Raw genomic sequence first — 20421 nt, 5'->3', positions numbered from 1 at the left:
GTAAAGATAAAAAAAATAAAGGGATCAGGAACTTTTTATGAGAAGGTTGCCTGTTTATTGAATAAAATATATAAAATAAAAATGTAATTAGAACTGTACTCTCCTTCTTCGACTAAATGGTTGTAATATTTCTATATAATTTTCTTCTTCTTTGCCTTTTTTCATTTTTAACTTCTTTGCCACAACATTATTCAAAAAGAAAATAAAATATGCGCCAAAATAACTACTAATAATTTCAAAAAAAAAAAACATACAGAGGTATCGAATATACGACCCTCTTCATGCGAAGACAACGCCTTAGCCATTCCGGACAACGACATGCATAATTCTAGCACATTTTACCGATTGTGTGATTCATATTCCAAAAATTAGCGATTTCCAAATAAGGAAATTGGAAATTTTAAAGTCCAACGGCAACAAAGGTACAATCATCCACCGGATTCGCAAGAAAGACGGCAAACAACGCCCTGTAAGCGACATCACTCGTCGTCTAATCAAGCGAGAGGTTCTAAACGGCTCATTAAGGACTGACAAGGAGGTCCACCTGAAGTTGGAAGAGTTGGGCTATTCTATGTCGTACCAATCCGCTATTAACGTTTTGCATTCTGTGGAGATCTTCGCTGAGATAAAAAAGAAGAAGCCTTTACTCGCTGCACAGCACAAAAAAGCTCGATTAGCTTGGGCTAAAAAGCATCAGTATTGGATCATTCACGACTGGCGACGTTTCATCTTCTCAGATGAAGCCAAAATTAATATCTGGGGATTGTATGGCTGTAAATACTACTGGAAGCGTAAAGGAGACCGTCTTCAGCCTCATCACATTGAAGTTACAGTGAAGCATGGTGGTGGTGGTATCATGTTGTGGGGCTGTATAACCAGTGAGGGACACAGGTATGCATGTCAGGTATATGATGGCACCATGAATTCATAGGTATACCAAGAAATCCTTGGCACAAGCCTTAAAGACACGCTCGGGTACTATGACCTAGATTGGAAATCATCCATTTTTCAGCATGACAACGACCCAAAACACCGATCAAAGTCAACAAAACAGTATATAGAAGATAACAGTATGTGTTATATTGATGACTGGCCATCCCAAAGTTCTGATTTGAGTCCAATCGAGCATATATGGTATCATCTTAAGCTGAAGCTAAGTATGTACTAAAATAGAGCAAAAAGCATGCGCGAACTATGGCAGAGAGTGGAAAAGGAATGGAATTCCTTTACAAAAGATCAGTGCTTAAAGTATACTGACAGTATGCCAGAAAGAATACAAGCTGTCATTGCTGAAAAGGGCGGATCAACTAGATATTAATAAAGTCAAAATACCTCACAAATAGATCGAGGTTAAGTATCTGCCTCCTAATAGATCTCAGCTAATTATCTGAATTTAAATTTTTGGTACACAGTAGCGTACATATGGATGACTTTATATTTCAAATTTGAAATGATTGAGCCAATTTCTCATGGAATTACATCAAAAATAAGTAAAAATCATCATACGTTTGTGAGGTATTTTGACCCACTGTATATTGGATACAACGCTAATGGATGCCCTAAATTACTACAATTATGATCCTAAAAGCATTTACTTCCAGCAGGATAACGATCCGAAACATACATCGAAGGTTGCAAAAGCTTGGTTTGAAGAAAACAACTTCGACAGCAAGTCTATTTACAGTTGGTCTGCTCAGAGCCCAGATCTAAGCCCGATTGAGTACATTTGGTATCACCTGAAGCTAAAATTAAGTACGTATGAAACCAAGGCTAAAGGCGTTCATGAACCATGGTATCGAATTGAAGAACAATGGGCGACTTTTACAAAAGATGATTGTAGAAAGTATATAGACAGTATGCCGGATAGAATCAAAGCTGTTATTCAAGCAAAAGGGGGATATACGGACTATTAACAGATATTATGAGGCACCCGGAAAAATGGTCCGGATGTTGCTGAAATGTTTGATCTCCTGTGGCTCCCTTTGAAATTTTGTGTGACATATCAAATTTTTACTAAAAATAAAGTAATGTTTTCGCTTCAAAATAATTTTTGTTTCGTTTAATTTGATTGAGATTTGGTAAAGGTACAGTAATATTTGTGAATATTCTAAAAACATCCGGACCATTTTTCCACCTACTGTATAAAGGTCCCTATACAGTGGTTCGAAAGAATAGAGGAGGTTCATATGAACTGAAAGATGAGCAGAATGAATTATTACATCGTAACTACACGCCATCTGAATTAAAAGTTGTCAACATGGATGAGTCAAATATCGAAAATGAATATTATGAAGTTGAAGACATTCGTGACCATCGCGGACCAATCGGTCATCGAGAGTTTTTAGTTAAATGGGCTGGTTATGGCGAACGTGCTAACACTTGGCAAAAGGCTAGTGATTTTACAGACCCAACTATCATAGAGAAATATTGGGATAAACAAGACGAACTGAAAAAGTTGGAACATGAGAGAGCTGAACACATTGTGAATAAAGCATCATCCAATTCCAAATATAATGAGTCCAATAGAAATTCCACACCTAAATTGAGTGATGAGAAAAAAGTACATTCTGTTGAGACAAAGAAAAGAACTCTTTCTACAAAGCTTAGTAGAGAAGAAAGATTGTTAAAGAGAAGACTTAACAAGGAGAAAAAATAATAATAATAATTCGAGTGACGAATAAATTCTACTAGAATTTGATGAGATACTCGAATACAAAAATAAGTCATATGATTGCTTAATCTTCTTGTTTTTATTGGTCAGCGAAATAATATATAAATAAAAATAATGTAATAAATGATAGATTGATCTTCTTTTTCGCTGGTCAGTACCATAAAGAATGAGTTCCACAACAACTCCTCCAACAATTGAACAAATCCTGGCTCATCAACAGGAGCAAATTGATCAACTTACCCACCTATTAAATCAGAATCAAAACGCTCAACCTTCAGCAGAGCAACCAACTTTGTCTAGTAATGACCAACATACTCAAGTTATGGATGAAGATGAACTTGTCAATAATCTTCACTCCCTTGAGATTCGCCCTACCTACCCATGGCAACCTTCCGCCATGTTGAGCGAACTCATGCATTTCGAACAATCTCTCTTCACCACAGCACCACTTCCGGAACAGCAACGTAAAGATTTGATTGAAAAATATCCTGGCATGAATAATACGATTTACAACCCACCAGACACCATCCCCGATGCAATCCGCGCGATGAATGCTGGACAACAAAGGCATGACAGATCATTGAAGCGCTTACAATACCTTACTTCAGGGACTGTTCGACCTCTCGATGTTTTAGCTTTAGAAATCAGTCGCGACTTCAGCAACCCCAATGTCCAACGATATCTTCAGATGCTCGCAGATTGTCGGCTTCTTATACTTAACCTTTCTTCAGAAATTACCGAAATGCGTAAAAATCTGGCCTTTCAGGCAATTAACCCCAAATTCTCTTCTAGTAGTGTGTCTTCATCAAGCAACTACATTATGCCTTTGGACGAATTTCAGCGGGCACTATCACAACAAACAACTAATTTAGAGGCTGTACAAAAAGCTTCTCGATTTGGGAAAAAGCTTCGTCCAAACAGCACCAATCAACAACTTGGTCCCCACGCCCAACATCTGCAGTTTTTTCGATCCGGTCCGTCCTCTCAGCAGGGCGGTTACACCAATCGACACAAATACAACAGCAACAACAACAGTAGCACTTACTCCACCAAGAAAGGCACCAATCTGTTTCGCCAACAACACTAAAGACCACAACACCTTTAGTAGGCGGCCGGCTCAGCCAGTTCTATTCCCAGCGGACCACACTTTCAATAGCAAACTGGCTGCTTCATACAATCAAATACGGCTTTTCAATCCATTTTCACAGCACACCACCTCTCACAACCAATCCTCAACCAACAATTCCTTACAATATCGACCAAAAACAACTACTACAACAAGAAATACAATCGCTATTGCAGAAAGGGGCAATAGAGATAGTTTCTCAACAACAACAACTAACCACACCAGGTTTCTACAGCCCACTCTTCGTGATTCCCAAGAAGAACGGCGGTCACAGACCGGTCTTCAACCTGAAGAAGCTCAACTCATACCTTACAGCACCACACTTCAAAATGGAAACATTGCAGGAGGTCACACGAACAATCAAGCCCAACAACTGGATGACTTCCATAGATTTATCAGACGCATTTCTCCATATTGCAGTGCACCCTCAATCACGACGTTTCCTTCGCTTTTGTTGGGATCACAACACTTACCAATTCAAAACCACACCCTTTGGATTGTCCCTGGTACCATGGCTCTTCACCAAAATCACCAAACCTATTCTCGAATGGGCACGTCAACAAGGGATACGACTCAGCTCTTACCTCGACGACTGGATTTTGATAGCAGACTCTTTTCAACAGGCACACCAACAAACTCAACAAGTTGTACAGAAACTACAGTCTCTCGGATGGATTATCAACATGAAGAAATCGACTCTTATACCAACACAAAAGATCGATCACCTCGGCTTCTCATTGAATACCACCACAATGACAGCCCAACTGCCGGGAACTAAGATACCCAACCTTCGCAAGAGCATTCCGCAAATTTTAAAAGAACCTGTTGTATAATGGTTTAAATAATAAAGGAAAAGGTAAAAACAAAGATCAAGAAACAGTTTGGGTACTTTTTGAGACTGATCTTTATTTCAGTTTAAGTTAAAGTAAAAATTATTCTAATTGAAGACAGGTATTTATATCTTATTGAGTGAGTGGCTTGATATCTTCTATTGTTATCGTTCTTCTAATATTCAGGTACTTTAGCAAGTGTTATCTATAATTATGATTATGAAAACTTTTCATTTGTTCTTTTGTATGTCTGTCATAGATTATCTTTTATTCTGGGAATTCCTCACTGAATTGAATAACGTTATTTTACGCGTTATTTCAATTATGTGAAAGATTAGCAATATTCCTGACATTGGATTGGATTTGGTTATTTTAGTTGATACGTCTTCTTATCAAAGAACTCTCATGAATACAATAGATATTCTAAAAGAAGATGTTTAATTGGAATTGATTGTATGATCTTATTTAAATAAACTTATATTTTATTTTATTTTAATTATGATCTTGTATTAAGACTTATATTTATTAATGTCAACTACAATCAGTTACTGTTCTACAACAGAACCAACACAATCAGCCAGAACCATTCACAGCTTAACGATGAGGATACAGTCAGCCACTTTTGCACTACTACCAGCTCGACTATACAGTGGGTGGAAAAATGGTTCCAATGTTTTCAACTTGCAACTTTAAAGCTTTACATCTTTTGAACCACAGACGGTAGCGGCTCACAAAAACATGCATTTTGTAGCGCCTTTCAAGCTAACATCAGTGCAAAAAAATTTTGCTTGTACTGTTGCACAATCGGGAAAAATTAAGACTAAATACAAAAACCGACATTGGAACCATTTTTCCACTATGTGCATTATTTTATTAATATCTTGTATGACTGCCTTTCGCAGCAATTACAGCTCTACAACGATCAGGCATACTATCTACAGTGGCCGTCAAAATTGGTCGCATGTTTTCATATTTTGCCTATACAGATTACCTTCTACTTCATTTCTTGGCGTATTACAGTGATATATACACCATTCGAAAGAGCAAACTCTGGAGAATTAGCTAGTAGCACAAACAGTGCCGTAGAGCAAATATATTGGTAATAATGAGCCCTCAAAGTCCGACGGTACATGCGACCAATTTTGACGGCATTTATAAGTAAACATTTTTACACACTTTATTTAAAAAAAATCAATAAGTAGTCCAACGACCTTTTGCTTTAATGACTGCAGCACACCTTTTCGGCATACAGTGGCCCACAAAATTGTCCCAATGTTTCGTAATTTTCTCTTCTAGAGCTTGTAGAACCATAGTTATTAAGCTAATGTACACCTTGTTGTATATCATTCAATAGCCAAAGTCATGTAGAAGCAAAAGTCGTGACGCAAATTCAGATTAAAACAGCGCCAACGGAGATAGAGGAGCTAAACAACAAGCGGTGCATTGGGACAATTTTGTGGCACTTGAAAAAAAACGAAAAACGATGAAATATCGACCCACAAGTTGTACAGATGTACCAAACTGCTTACAAATGCACATCGTATGACTCTAAGTTGATCTTTACTCATTGCTGAATTTTTAATCTCCTACTGATTTATTACTCGCCCATTATATCTCAACATGAAACAAGTCTCTCAAGATACAGTTGTTCGAGCAATTTCGTTACTTAAACAAGGTAAGTCGGTTCGGGAAGTGGAAGGTGTTACTGGCCTAAGTAAGAGTACTGTTGGGAGGCTCCGAAAAACCCATTGCGTTGGACTTGAAAAGCCAAAAGCTGGTCGGCCCAAGGTGCTATCTGCGGCTGATGAGCGTTATTGTGTGCGCCAAGTGACCAAAAACCGCATGTCTAGCGCAACAAAGGTGGCTAAGGAGCTAGGAAAAGACACCAGAAGAAAAGTAAGTGCTGAAACCGTGTGCAGAACCCTTCGCAAGGCCGGTCTTGGTGCGATTGAGAAGCCAAAGAAGCCTTTGCTTAGTGCTAAAAACATCCGTAAGAGGCTTTCTTGGTGTATGGCTCACAAGGATTGGACAATAGATGATTGGAAACGTGTTGTTTGTGATGTATCCATCATTCATAACTCGATATGAAAACAGTATTAATAAGCTACATGTAAATGTATCCAATAGACAAGCTACAGGTTAATTCGGATAATCTTCATTAAGGATAAGATGCTGCGTAATTGCACGGTTAAACTATATTAAATCCAGGAACTAAATCACAGTCAGCCGCAGTCAATCATATACGAGTATTCAATGACAAATATAACAATAGAAGAACACGTAACCCTTATCTATTTGTCATCAGCTATATCATACTCATTAATTATTAATCCATGACATGAAATATTATCCGTGTATGAAAAGTATAAATAGAGTACAATTTTCTTATTAAATAAAACAATCTCTTTTATCGAGTCTCGTCCTCTCTTGTTCCTTTTTATTCTTGGATAAATCATTTTTTTTGACGAATTCTCTTTACTCTATTACTACTACACTATTCTCAAACATGTCTATCAACTCTAACCTTTTGGCTTCCAACGAAGAAATTCTTTTTTCTGAAAGTGATCCAGCTTTCATTGGTCCTCGACTTGAAAAATCTACCATGGTTAATGGGGTGGAACTCTCTAGTCATGGTTCGCCCATTTCTAATACAGAAGACATAGAGATGGAAGAAGTAGAAGTCGGGGCACCCATTTCCCCACTTGCTGGTGTCAAGATCAGTGGCGCAGCACCACCTTCTCAGGTCTTAGGTGGTCGTAATTTAACGGCTACCATTCAGACTTTGACGAAACAGGTTGAGCAAGTTGCTGCGGCTATTACTAGTCAAGAGCTTACGGGAAAGCAACTGGCTAACCTTTCTCGTGAATACACCACCAAGTCCACCATCTTGGCCTCCTTGTTGGACCTGCAAGCAAAACTGGCTAATAACTTGGCTATACAGACCAATGGCTCTGCCATTAACGGTTCTAACAGTCAACCCACGGTAGTCCCTCAAAACTTACCTTTGTTTCAATATACTGGTAATGTGGAGAACTCGGCCTTGCCTGTCTATAAAGACATTGCTGAGTGTATCCGACGTTTTGAGGACATCCTCTTTGCGTATCGTTTGGATGTACAGGTGCATTGGCAGCGCCTCATCCCTTTCTCACTTACCCATCCCCAGCGTTCATGGTATGATGAATTACGGGTAAAGAAGAACTTATCTTGGGCCACATTCAAGGAGCAATTAACCTTGAAATACGGCATCGAATCCACTGAGGCTCAAGCTCACGCCTCAAGAGAGCTGTTAACCATCAGCATGCAACCTGATGAATCTGTGGAAAAATACACCGACCGCTTCTTGAAGCTCAAGCGTGAAGCCACACCCGTAGCTGATGATTTTTTGGCTATCTTGTTCGTGAACTCCCTTCCTGGCAGCCTCCAAAATCATGTCAATATGGCCATCGTCAGTCTGGACCAGGAGGCAAAAAATGATATCAACCTCCTTTCAAGTATCGCAAGAAAGTTTCATACGAAACAACAGACCTTGCCCAATACGTCAACCAGAAAGTTCAATAACCAACCCTCTCAAGTCAACGGGTTGAACCCTCCCAGTGGTATTCATAAAAGAAACCACCGTACGGATGGAAGGACTTGTGTTATCCATGGAAAGTGCAACCACACAACTGATCGTTGTAAGAAGGCTCAGGAACTGGGTATAACTGGCAGCATGAACAAAGAGACGTTTAGTAAGCGTTGCTTTAAGTGCAACGCTCCTTTTACTAGGGAGCATTTAAATGTTTGCCCTAAAAGGAATCAACCTCTTTCCGCTGGTTCTGCCTCCTCCTCCTCTACTGCACCTACCATAACCCGAGCATTCCGCTCACTTCAGTTGACTGGCAGTGAAGATGTACCAATGGGTACAAAAGCTTCTAAGTACAACCCTGCCAACCAACAAGACCACGATGAAGAACAGGATCTTGACGATGAAGCCGTCAAGGACATCCACTACTACTCATCACTATGTAAGTTGCAACCGTTTAATACAAAACTTCACAGTTTTAATAACAAACGTACTGATTCCTTTTTTGTACCCATCACTATAGAAAATGTCCGTACTTGGGCTTTGGTTGATACTGGGTGTAATACTTCTACGATCTCTCCTGACCTAGCAAAAATTATAAACGTTAGAACTTTTCCTGTTTCAGGAAAATTACAATTAGCTAGTTTGAATACCTTGGTACCTAGAACTGCTATTACAGATCAAATAAAAGTATTTTATAACGGAATCAATGTCTTGCATAAATTTGAAATTTTTAAGTTTGATAAAGATATACCTATTTGTATTGGTACAGATCTTATGCCTAAGTTAAACATTAACTTGACAGGTTTAGCTGTTACGTGGGATAGTCCTAATATCTCTACAATACCTGATCCAATAGACCCTTCACCTATCAAACCTAACAAGTCACCCGCTGGCACTCACCAACAGCGTGAACAACTTATGGACGCATTACAGCCATATTTGAGCGCTAATGCTAAGATCCCTAGCACATCTGCATGTCCTCTACCTGAAGCGATAGTTCGCTTGGAAACTGAGCCAGGTAAAACGACTTATAGACGACAGTATCCTATTGCACTGTCAATCCAGCCTAAAGTACAAGAACAGGTTGATAAATGGTTAGCAGATGGCGTGATTGAAATAGCCCCTCCTAATACTGCATTTAACTCTCCTTTGTTGACTGTACGTAAGAAGGACGCTAATGGTAATTATAGTGACGATATACGGGTATGTATAGACCCCAGACATATCAATGCAATACTCATTAAAGATCGTACCGACCGCTTTCAATTACCATTGATAGCTGAGTTGCATCAAAAAATGAGTGCTGCTACGCTATTCACAGTACTTGACCTCAAACAAGCTTTTCATCGTCTACCTCTAGCTGAAGAGCATAGAGCACTCACAGCTTTCACATTTAACGGTCAACAATATCAATTCTGTAGAGCACCATTCGGTTTGACCCCCATACCAAATCACTTCCAACGTGTGCTAACTACTCTCTTACATGACTTGCCATACGTAACATGTTTCATTGATGATTTAACTATCGGTACTGGACCCGATATTGAGGAACATATCAAATGCGTAACTACGGTCATCGAACGACTTACATCAGCTAAATTCATTCTTAACGTTGATAAATGTCATTTTATGCAAACTTCTGTAAACATCCTGGGCTTCACTATTAGCCACAATAGTCTCTCACTGGATAGCAGAAAGGTTGCAAACGCTTTAGCGTGGCCAATACCAAAGACTGGAAAAGATATACAACGCTTTCTAGGTCTCGCTAATTATTTTCGAAGTCATCTCCCAAATTTCTCTACCATGACCGCACCGTTAGATAAACTACGTAATGAAGGTTCATTGGAACACATTTGGACTGACAAATATCTACAGGCTTTTCGAAATATACAGACAGCCTTATCTAATGCTCCTGTTTTGTCTATACCTGACATGCGTCATGAATTACAGCTAGCTACAGATGCTAGCAACACAGGAATTGGCGGTGTACTTTATCAAATTATCGACGATAAAACTCGCTATATTGGATTCGCAGCAAGAGCACTGTCGAAGTCAGAAATGAACTACTCGACAACTAAACGAGAGCTGTTAGCCATCTGTTATCTTTTTGAAAGATTTCACAAGTGGTTGTATGGATCTCATTTCACGCTGTATACTGATCATAAAAGTTTGGTTTATCTTGGCACACAAAACATTCCTAATCCCATGATGCTGAATTGGTTCGAAACTATTTTCAACTATACATTCAGAGTAATCCATCGTCCAGGAATTGAAAATGTGTTGCCGGATTCACTTTCTCGTCTTTTTTCAGACTATACGGAAAAAAGACTGGGGGGAGATAGTAATCCTCAGCAACTTTCCATAAAAAATAAAATTACAAAGTCACAGAACAAACGTACTACAGAAAACAGTACAAATATAAAACAAAGAGCTGTACAACTAGTAGACTACATGACACCACCAGAAGAAGAACGTCATAACCTATTATTAAAGGCACATCTACTTGGACACTTTGGGGCTGATGCTATTGTAAAGACAATCCACAATGATAATTTGCACTGGATTAATATTAAAAAAGATGCATTACAGCTCGTATCCAATTGTCCTGAATGTCAACAATTTAATATTGGCAAACACGGATATCACCCTCCCCGTAGTATTCTACCAGAGGGTCCTTTTGATCACGTCTGTATTGACCTTGGTACCCTGAACGTTACATCAACAGAAGGACACAATTTCATTTTAGTTCTAGTTGATCTTTTTACAAGATTTACAATTCTAAGACCATTAATGGATAAAACTGCAGTATCTATAGCTAATGAACTTAGAGATATCTTTTGCACTTTTGGTTGGCCCAAAAAACTTAGTTCAGATAACGGTACAGAATTCACTAATGAAATATTTAATTCATTAATGGAAACCTGTGGTATTGACCATAGACTTTCACTGCCTTATAACCCATTGGGTAATTCGACTAACGAATCGTTTGTTGGAATAGCCAAACGAGCTCTTGTTAAAAGATTACAAGGCAAGAAGGACGAGTGGAATCTTTTCCTTCCTAGTATTCAATATGCTATGAATTGTAAATATTCTAGATTACATCATTCCAGACCATTCGTGCTTATGTATAATAGGCAACCAAATGAATTCCAGGATTATTCTAATACACAATCCTCAATACCTAACTCTAGTCAGCAATATGCTAAAGCACTAGAAAATAAACTAGACAATATGAACAACATAGTAATCCCTGCTATACGTAACCGTATTATGACTACTCAAAGAATTGACAACGAGTATTTTACAAAGAAACACCGCATTGTACATCAACAATTTCCTACTAATAGCGAAGTTATGATAAAAAATGTGAATAGAAATAGTAAAACTGACCCAAGGTACGAGGGGCCCTTTGTCGTACATGGAGTCACAAAAAATGGTAGCTACATTTTGACGGATAAAACAGGTGCATTATTATCGCGCGACGTACCTACTTCGCACATCAAACTTATCTCTACAGACAACGTTGTTAATAATCGCGCTGACCAACAACAGTACGATGTGCAGGCAATTATCCAACATAAAGGAAATAACACTAGCAATTATAAATACCTAGTAAGATGGAAAGGTTATCCTCCAGAATATGATACCTGGGAACCTGCCTCAAGTTTTGATGACATGAGTATGATAGAACAGTACTGGGCAAGACGTAACGTCAATAATAACATTGGCAAACGTAAACGCTCATCTCATACTAATTTGCCAACCAAGACTAATAATCTTAACAAAAGAAGCAAGACAAAGTAACGAGCTGAATATGGTCTTTTCCCATTACTTTTTTTCCTAAACAGGTTTTTATGGGTTTTTATCGATTATATACCAGAAGAGCATGCTCTCTCTTTTCTCTACACTTACGTCTTTAATATGAACAGCCTAAGCAATCATATTAGATATAATCCATGTACTCTTCGTTATTCATGATGTTCATCGGTTGTTCCAACCTGGAAGGGGGCAATGATGTATCCATCATTCATAACTCGATATGAAAACAGTATTAATAAGCTACATGTAAATGTATCCAATAGACAAGCTACAGGTTAATTCGGATAATCTTCATTAAGGATAAGATGCTGCGTAATTGCACGGTTAAACTATATTAAATCCAGGAACTAAATCACAGTCAGCCGCAGTCAATCATATACGAATATTCTATGACAAATATAACAATAGAAGAACACGTAACCCTTATCTATTTGTCATCAGCTATATCATACTCATTAATTATTAATCCATGACATGAAATATTATCCGTGTATGAAAAGTATAAATAGAGTACAATTTTCTTATTAAATAAAACAATCTCTTTTATCGAGTCTCGTCCTCTCTTGTTCCTTTTTATTCTTGGATAAATCAGTTTGGTCGGATGAGACAAAAATCAACATATTCAATTCGGATGGACGCACCTGGACTTGGATTCGATCCGGAGAAAGCCTGAAATCGCATCATGTGAAGATGACTGTAAAACACGGTGGAGGTAATATCATGCTGTGGAATGCCATTACTTATGCTGGAGTTGGTTGGATGTGTAAAATCAATGGTAACATGGATAGAACATTGTACAAAGAGATTTTGGAGGATGAACTGGAGCGTACAATTGAGTATGGAACCAATAAGCTAGGGCTAGAAAGACGTCAGGTGATCTTCCAGCATGACAATGATCCCAAACATACGACTAAATTAGTAAAAGAATACCTTAAAGAGCAATCCTACAACATCCTGGAGTGGCCTGCACAGTCCCCTGACTTGAATCCAATTGAAAATACGTGGTCATTATTAAAGAGAAGGCTAAATGATTATGAAACAGCACCAAAAGGCATGAATGAATTATACGAACGAGTAACTAAAGTTTGGTATGACTTAATGAAGCCGGAAGAGTGTCAAAAGGTTATATAAACAATGCCTAAGCGTATAAAACAATGTATCAAGATCAAAGGACGCTGGACTGACTATTAATATCAGATAAATAAACCATTTTGTTTTTTTTCAAAAGTGCCACAAAATTGTCCCAATGCACCGCTTGTTGTTTAGCTCCTCTATCTCCGTTGGCGCTGTTTTAATCTGAATTTGCGTCACGACTTTTGCTTCTACATGACTTTGGCTATTGAATGATATACAACAAGGTGTACATTAGCTTAATAACTATGGTTCTACAAGCTCTAGAAGAGAAAATTACGAAACATTGGGACAATTTTGTGGGTCACTGTATTTTCGATGTATTTCTGGCATTCTTCTTTAGAAATGGCATACCAGGTTTGACCTATACGCTCCCATAGCCCATGCATACTAGTTGGTGGTGCCTCATAGCTATGAAATAGCTCTCTCTTTAAATGAGCCCACATATGCTCTATGGGATTTAAATCCGGGGACTGAGGAGGCCATTCCAATGCTTCAAATGGCTGCTGGTTGATCCATTCTTTCACTATCTTTGATGTATGCTTTGGATCGTTGTCCTGCTGAAACACTACTCTGGAGGAATCCAAGCCATAGCTTTTCATTGTCTGGAGTAAGTCATCTTTTAGGACCTCAAGGTAGCCTTCGCTATTCATACGATGATCTACATCAACTATCCACCCAACTCCTTCCCATGTAATGCAGCTCCAGACCATGACATTGCCGCCTCCATGCTTGACGGTTTGCTGTACATGTCGCGAGTTCAATTCATTATGAGGTAGTTTCCATGCATAGGTCTTTCCATCGGATGCAAAACGATTTACTTTAGTCTCATCTGAGAATATGACCCGTTTCCAGTCATCCACAGTCCAATGTTGGTGCGATTTGGCCCATTGAAGACGTTTCATGATGTTTTGGCTACGTAGCAAACGTTTTTGAGGCTTGACAAATGCTATAAAGCCAGCTTTTTTAAGAACGCGGCGCACTGTACTGTCACTTACAGACATTCCAAATTCTTCTTTTAGAGCTTTTTGAATCTCTACAGCATTATTTTTTCTTCCTAAGGTGACTAATTGATTTATCCAAGAATAAAAAGGAACAAGAGAGGACGAGACTCGATAAAGAGATTGTTTTATTTAATAAGAAAATTGTACTCTATTTATACTTTTCATACACGGGTAATATTTCATGTCATGGATTAATAATTAATGAGTATGATATAGCTGATGACAAATAGATAAGGGTTACGTGTTCTTCTATTGTTATATTTGTCATAGAATATTCGTATATGATTGACTGCGGCTGACTGTGATTTAGTTCCTGGATTTAATATAGTTTAACCGTCCAATTACGCAGCATCTTATCATGTAGCTTATTAATACTGTTTTCATATCGAGTTATGAATGATGGATACATCACTAATCTCTGGATGTAGTTCACCATGCGTTGACTAATTAGATATGGCCGGCCAGCTTCATTAACATTTCCACTCATCTTAAGAGATGAGCGGTACTTCTGAACAGTGGTACGACTAACACCAACTTTTTTCGCTATTTTGCTGTTTGACTTCTTGGATCTCAGTAATGAGTAGATGCTGTTTACTTTGTCATTTGAAATTGCACGCATGTCGGATCTGCAATGGTATAATGTCTTAATGGTGTGCTGCAATTTAACAAAGAAACACTTACATGTAAATAATAATACGATGAAAGAAGAACGAGAGGAAAAAAATCAAAAAAATTTACAATTAAGCCACATTTTTGTGACTATATTATGTTATTTATAAACGCCGTCAAAATTGGTCGCATGTACCGTCGGACTTTGAGGGCTCATTATTACCAATATATTTGCTCTACGGCACTGTTTGTGCTACTAGCTAATTCTCCAGAGTTTGCTCTTTCGAATGGTGTATATATCACTGTAATACGCCAAAAAATGAAGTAGAAGGTAGTCTGTATAGGCAAAATATGAAAACATGCGACCAATTTTGACGGCCACTGTATGTATCTCCTACAGCCTTCTGCTGTAAAAGTAGACCACTCTTTTTCAACGCGATTCCATAGTTCATGCACACCCTTTGCCCTAGTATCATAGGCACTTAACTTGAGCTTAAGATGGTGTCAGACGTGCTCTATTAGGTTTAGATCTGGACTTTGTGAAGGCCAGTTGAAGGTATGATCATACTTGAAGTTATTTTCCTTGAACCATTGCCTAGCTAGCTTAGACGTGTGTTTAGGATCGTTATCCTGCTGAAAATAGATGTCCTGAGGATGGTAACCATAGTACTCAAGGCTATCCATAAGAGTTGTACCAAGTATTCCCACGTAATCTGAAGCCTTCATTGCGTCTTCACTAATCCAGCATGCATAACCAGGTCCGTCATAGTGAAGTATTTTAAGTATAAAAATATGAACAAAGAAGAATTAACGAGACCGAACAATAGTTCTAAAGTCGAATACTTTTATTAAAGAAAGATTCCAAGGCTATTTATATTAGTTTGGGCAAGACCTGAGATTAAATGACAAGAGATAGTTACGACCGATATGATTTGACATGTATAAGAAAAATTTTATAAACTGATGTAAATAATCAACTGTTGAGATGAAAGTGAAACTTGGCTGTTCAGGGCAGTTGGTAATTATCAGGATCTATTCTTATTCAAACTCATTTGTAAAGATTTAGCTTAGATTGATAAGACTGTTATCTTATTGACATGTCAAAACATGACACATAGGTAATACAACCCCATACCATAATGCTATCGTCCCCTCCTTTAACTGTTAAGTCGAGATGATGGAGTTGAAGTTTATCATCAGGTCGACTCCAATAGTACTTGCAACCATCTGAGCCATAAACATTAACTTTTGTTTCATCACTGAATACCATACGTCTCCAGTCATCGCTTGTCCAGTTTTTGTACTCTTCCGCCCATGCTAGTCGTCTTGCTTTCTGAATCTTAGTCAACAAAGGCTCTTTTACCTTTATTTTAGCATGGAAGTTCATGCTTTTCATAACCTTAATGGTATCTGAGTAACTAATAGTGTGACCAATACATACTAGGTACTTATGAACAGACTTTGCAGTCTTGAGGGTACCATTAACAATCTGCTTACGTATATAAGACTTGGTGGTAACGCTTAGAACAGCCTTTCTAACAGGGTTTGCTGTTACTCTACCAGGAGAAAACTTGTTGGCATATCTGCTTAAGGTAGATTTTTTAAGTTTGGAATACGTTCCATTATCACTGAGTATGGCTTGTTCTGTAAAGCCAACGATTTGATGCTTTCTTGCTTGTTTTTAGAGAGAGTGCAAACCATATGTGTAGTGATACCCTAGAGCTTCGATATATGGAGAAAGAAAAGGAAGAAAAATATTTGACCGGGGATAAATTAATTTTATAAGTCACGTAGCCTTTTTCGGCGATAGTCGGAACAGTATGACTCATAATTAGCCAAAAAACTCCAGTGAAAGCTCCACCAATTAGCAAATAAACTTATCTACAGTTGTAGCGGAAAAATGGTTCCAATGTCGGTTTTTGTATTTAGTCTTAATTTTTCCCGATTGTGCAACAGTACAAGCAAAATTTTTTTGCACTGATGTTAGCTTGAAAGGCGCTACAAAATGCATGTTTTTGTGAGCCGCTACCGTCTGTGGTTCAAAAGATGTAAAGCTTTAAAGTTGCAAGTTGAAAACATTGGAACCATTTTTCCACCCACTGTATGCTCAACATCTGCTCCGAATGAAGAATCAGTCGGTACAATCCCTCAACGACTGGGACAGGAAACAACCACTACCAATGGAATGTATCAAAGGACTTCGTTGGTGGCAACGAAACCTACAACTGTGGAACGGGAAGAGCATTCTCCCACAAACACCTCAACAAACTATATATGTGGACGCCAGCAACACGGGATGGGGATGCAGTCTCACAATACCACACCAACCACCCCACACCGCCCATGGACACTGGACGCACCAAGAAGCACAAATGTCGATCAACTGGAGAGAGTTGAAAGCGGCCTTTCTAGCACTACGAACATATCCTCACCTCCACAACATGAGACTATTGATTCGCACGGACAATACCACCTCCATGGCCTACATGAACAAGCAGGGAGGAACGAGGTCACTACCGCTGATGAAGCTAGCAACCGATCTATGAAAATGGTGCTTGATACGAGGGATCACGATTCAGTTAACACATGTACTAGGGATCGCCAACAACATAGCAGATTTCGAGTCCAGACGACCGTATCAGAAGAACAATTGGATGCTTCGACGACCAATATTCAATCATGTTCAACAACTTTGGGGACGAAACGACGTAGACCTATTTGCGGATCGGAACACCACGCAAATAAAAAGGTACGTATCATGGCTCCCAGACCCGGGCAGTCTTGCGACCGACGCCTTTACAATTCCTTGGAATCAGTTTCATTTCCCATATCTCAACCCACCGTGGAATCTGATAACACGATGTTTACACAAGATCATACAAGAGAAATTGTCTCTGGTGACGATGGTGACGCCTTACTGGAAGACCGCAATTTGGTTTCCAGTCCTTCAGGCCTTGAGTGTAGCACCACCAATCCTCCTCCACCCAACCACGTCAATCAGACTACCTTCACCATCAGCAATTTATCCAATGAACTCAAACAACAATTGGAGACTCGCCGTATGGAAATTATCAGTAACCAATTCAACCATCCTCAACTCAATCAGGATGCACAACTTATATTAACTCACCATTTGACACTAGACAGCAGTACCAACCGCTCGTATCATCGTGGACAAATATTATTCTTACATTGGGCTACATTTCATCTAATTCCCGATACAACCTTTACCAACCTCCAGTTAATCAATTTCCTTAGTACCATGTACAAGCAATATAACTATGCGTTATCCACCATCCAATTGTTTCGGGCCACTGTTACACAGCTGCATCAAGACCCTCGTTCTCTAAGCACTGATCAAACACTCAATAACTTTATTCTACGCTTATCGGCACAGGCCCCTCCTATTCGACTACACCGACCTATTATTGATTTGACTCCCACTTTTACTTACTTGTCTAACTTGAATAATAGTCATTACTCATTAGCATCTTTACAAGGAAAACTGGCGTTTCTTCTGGGTGTCACTTGCTTTTTCAGACCTTCTGACCTACATCGTATTCCCGCTAGCTCTGTTCGTTTGTCTGCCGATCATCGTTTGTTGTATTTGGAGGTACATAATCCAAAGGAGAAGCGTCGTGGCCGACGCATTATCAAATCTTTTCAAGTGGTAGCACACAACAATAACCCAACTCTGTGTCCCGTCCAAACATTTATCTCATTTTCCAAGCGTCGCCCTTCTTGCTCCTCCACGGCTCTCTTTCTCAACTCAATTGCCCCCAACAACCCTTTACAAACTGCCACTATCCAAGGTTGGCTTTCTTGCTTGCTCCGCAAGTCAACTAGCGAGCCTAGGGTGAACGTTCGGTCTATTGCTTCCTCTCTGGCTCTTGCCTCGGGTATTCCACGAGAAGATGTTGTCACCACGAGTAACTGGTCCAACTCACAGGTTTTTGAAAACCACTACCGTCGTGAACACCTTTCCCTTTTTGACTTCACCAGCACTCTAATTCAAATTGAAGACTTACCTGGCAATTAACACATTTATTACTTTTACTCTGGATCAGCAATCATATGACTTATTTTTGTATTCGAGTATCTCATCAAATTCTAGTAGAATTTATTCGTCACTCGAATTCCTCTATTAGATACGAGAATACAAAAATAAGTCATATGATTTCCCCACCCCCCTTCTCCCTTTTATATATATATTATTTACTTCGCTCAAAGAAGATCAATCTATCATTTATTACATTATTTTTATTTATATATTATTTCGCTGACCAATAAAAACAAGAAGATTAAGCAATCATATGACTTATTTTTGTATTCTCGTATCTAATAGAGGAATAATAATAATAATAATAATAAAAAATCATGGACAAAGATAGTCGCGGTAAATTACCCCACAATTTAGCATGAAAATGATCTACCAAATTGATTAGACATTTCATACGCATACCTATTCACTTTTATGCCGAATCAACAAGGCATTGTTGAATCTGGTGGAGGATAATGTTAAGGATATATAAGATCATAGTCACTTTATTTTAGTAAAAGGAATCGGATATGATCCTGAATAGTATGTTGACATAACTTGGAACCATTTATAACACTATTCCCAACACAGGTCAGTAAAAGACCTTGATTAGATTTTTATATTAAGCTTTATTCATATTAACTTCACATAGTCAAATAAGATGACATGGTTGTAATATAGTTTATTGATGATATGAGCATGTTGAATAAGGAATGACAATTACTTACCGGATCATCGTTAGTCATGTAAACATTTATCCTAACTGAGATATTATTATTAGCCATAATATCCAATCACGGAACTAGAGGATTTTATATTCATCCGTACCATCTCCTAAATAGTCCTACATCCAGAGCTATCTGAAACCATCCCAATAGCATAATTGACAATACAAGCTAGGAACAGGCTAAACTAATAATTAGAAATAGTAATCATCTATTCTGTCGAATTGACCATAAATCTGTCCTAATTCTTTATCCGTATCATGTCTATAAATACTCTCACTTTTTACATCTAGAATTTAGAATATTCAATCTTAGTTATCTTAACTTAATAAAGAGATACCAAGTTCTAACAGTATTTCTTTATCTTTGTTGTTATACTACTTTTACCTAAAACCCCCTATCCTAAACAAGCAGAATTTAAAAAAATAAATCAAATCTTTGGTGATTTCTTTACACTTGGAAATGCTCATTTTAATTCTTCAGCAAATTCTGGAGCATTGTTTCTAACAGTTTTGACTGAGCCCTCTCCTACTGGACAAGCGCAACCGGCCGAACCTGAGGAAATACAAGCATTCTAAAAGATGAACAGAGAAATTGTCTCAGTTACTGATGTCTGGAGAGAGTATAGTGAGGGTTTGGGTGGGAACCCATCAGTTCAATATTTGGAAGAAAAATACGGTACAGCTTGGAGGAAAGAGAGAAAAGATTCTCGTTTCTTCAGTAGAAGAAATGAAATATACAACGACGTAAAGAGAAAAGCAGAAGATGAGCGTGTATCATTTAAAGAAGCTGCAAGAAGGCTTGAGGAGAGAAGAGTGCAACTAAACAATTCTTTAGACAAACTTAGATCATATCTTAAACAATAAAATTCTACAATATAAACACAATCCAAAGTAGTGTCG

General features: G+C 38.4%; 8 protein-coding genes across 8 annotated transcripts; 6 read left to right on the top strand and 2 right to left on the bottom strand.

The window, feature by feature from the left end:
• Window positions 1-571: 571 nt before the first annotated feature.
• Window positions 572-989, top strand: RO3G_07103 (uncharacterized protein; the record flags this gene model as incomplete). The annotated part of the gene is made up of 2 exons (XM_067661693.1): window positions 572-891; window positions 932-989. 2 exons carry the CDS (start codon window positions 572-574, stop codon window positions 987-989), a joined length of 378 nt encoding a protein of 125 aa, XP_067517794.1.
• Window positions 990-2257: 1268 nt separating this feature from the next.
• Window positions 2258-2541, top strand: RO3G_07102 (uncharacterized protein; the record flags this gene model as incomplete). Its single annotated transcript, XM_067661692.1, has 2 exons — window positions 2258-2482; window positions 2527-2541. The coding sequence occupies 2 exons, from the start codon at window positions 2258-2260 to the stop codon at window positions 2539-2541; spliced, it is 240 nt and encodes a 79-aa protein (XP_067517793.1).
• Window positions 2542-2837: 296 nt separating this feature from the next.
• RO3G_07101 (uncharacterized protein) lies at window positions 2838-3758 on the top strand (the record flags this gene model as incomplete). The annotated part of the gene is made up of 1 exon (XM_067661691.1): window positions 2838-3758. The coding sequence occupies one exon, from the start codon at window positions 2838-2840 to the stop codon at window positions 3756-3758; it is 921 nt and encodes a 306-aa protein (XP_067517792.1).
• Window positions 3759-4065: 307 nt separating this feature from the next.
• On the bottom strand, window positions 4066-4185 carry RO3G_07100 (uncharacterized protein; the record flags this gene model as incomplete). The annotated part of the gene is made up of 1 exon (XM_067661690.1): window positions 4066-4185. One exon carries the CDS (start codon window positions 4183-4185, stop codon window positions 4066-4068), a length of 120 nt encoding a protein of 39 aa, XP_067517791.1.
• Window positions 4186-6469: 2284 nt separating this feature from the next.
• RO3G_07099 (uncharacterized protein) lies at window positions 6470-6715 on the top strand (the record flags this gene model as incomplete). The annotated part of the gene is made up of 1 exon (XM_067661689.1): window positions 6470-6715. One exon carries the CDS (start codon window positions 6470-6472, stop codon window positions 6713-6715), a length of 246 nt encoding a protein of 81 aa, XP_067517790.1.
• A 418-nt stretch (window positions 6716-7133) lies between these two features.
• Window positions 7134-11996, top strand: RO3G_07098 (uncharacterized protein; the record flags this gene model as incomplete). Its single annotated transcript, XM_067661688.1, has 3 exons — window positions 7134-9354; window positions 9472-11274; window positions 11437-11996. The coding sequence occupies 3 exons, from the start codon at window positions 7134-7136 to the stop codon at window positions 11994-11996; spliced, it is 4584 nt and encodes a 1527-aa protein (XP_067517789.1).
• Window positions 11997-15259: 3263 nt separating this feature from the next.
• On the bottom strand, window positions 15260-15481 carry RO3G_07097 (uncharacterized protein; the record flags this gene model as incomplete). The annotated part of the gene is made up of 1 exon (XM_067661687.1): window positions 15260-15481. One exon carries the CDS (start codon window positions 15479-15481, stop codon window positions 15260-15262), a length of 222 nt encoding a protein of 73 aa, XP_067517788.1.
• A 2134-nt stretch (window positions 15482-17615) lies between these two features.
• On the top strand, window positions 17616-18794 carry RO3G_07096 (uncharacterized protein; the record flags this gene model as incomplete). Its single annotated transcript, XM_067661686.1, has 1 exon — window positions 17616-18794. The coding sequence occupies one exon, from the start codon at window positions 17616-17618 to the stop codon at window positions 18792-18794; it is 1179 nt and encodes a 392-aa protein (XP_067517787.1).
• Between the last annotated feature and the right edge of the window lie 1627 nt (window positions 18795-20421).

The sequence above is a fragment of the Rhizopus delemar genome, genomic scaffold (assembly GCF_000149305.1).
Source record: "Rhizopus delemar RA 99-880 supercont3.5 genomic scaffold, whole genome shotgun sequence".
In the NCBI taxonomy this organism is placed as follows: Eukaryota; Fungi; Mucoromycota; class Mucoromycetes; order Mucorales; family Rhizopodaceae; genus Rhizopus; species Rhizopus delemar.
Note: the sequence above shows the minus strand (reverse complement) of the source record. Positions and strands in the feature narration are given on the sequence as shown.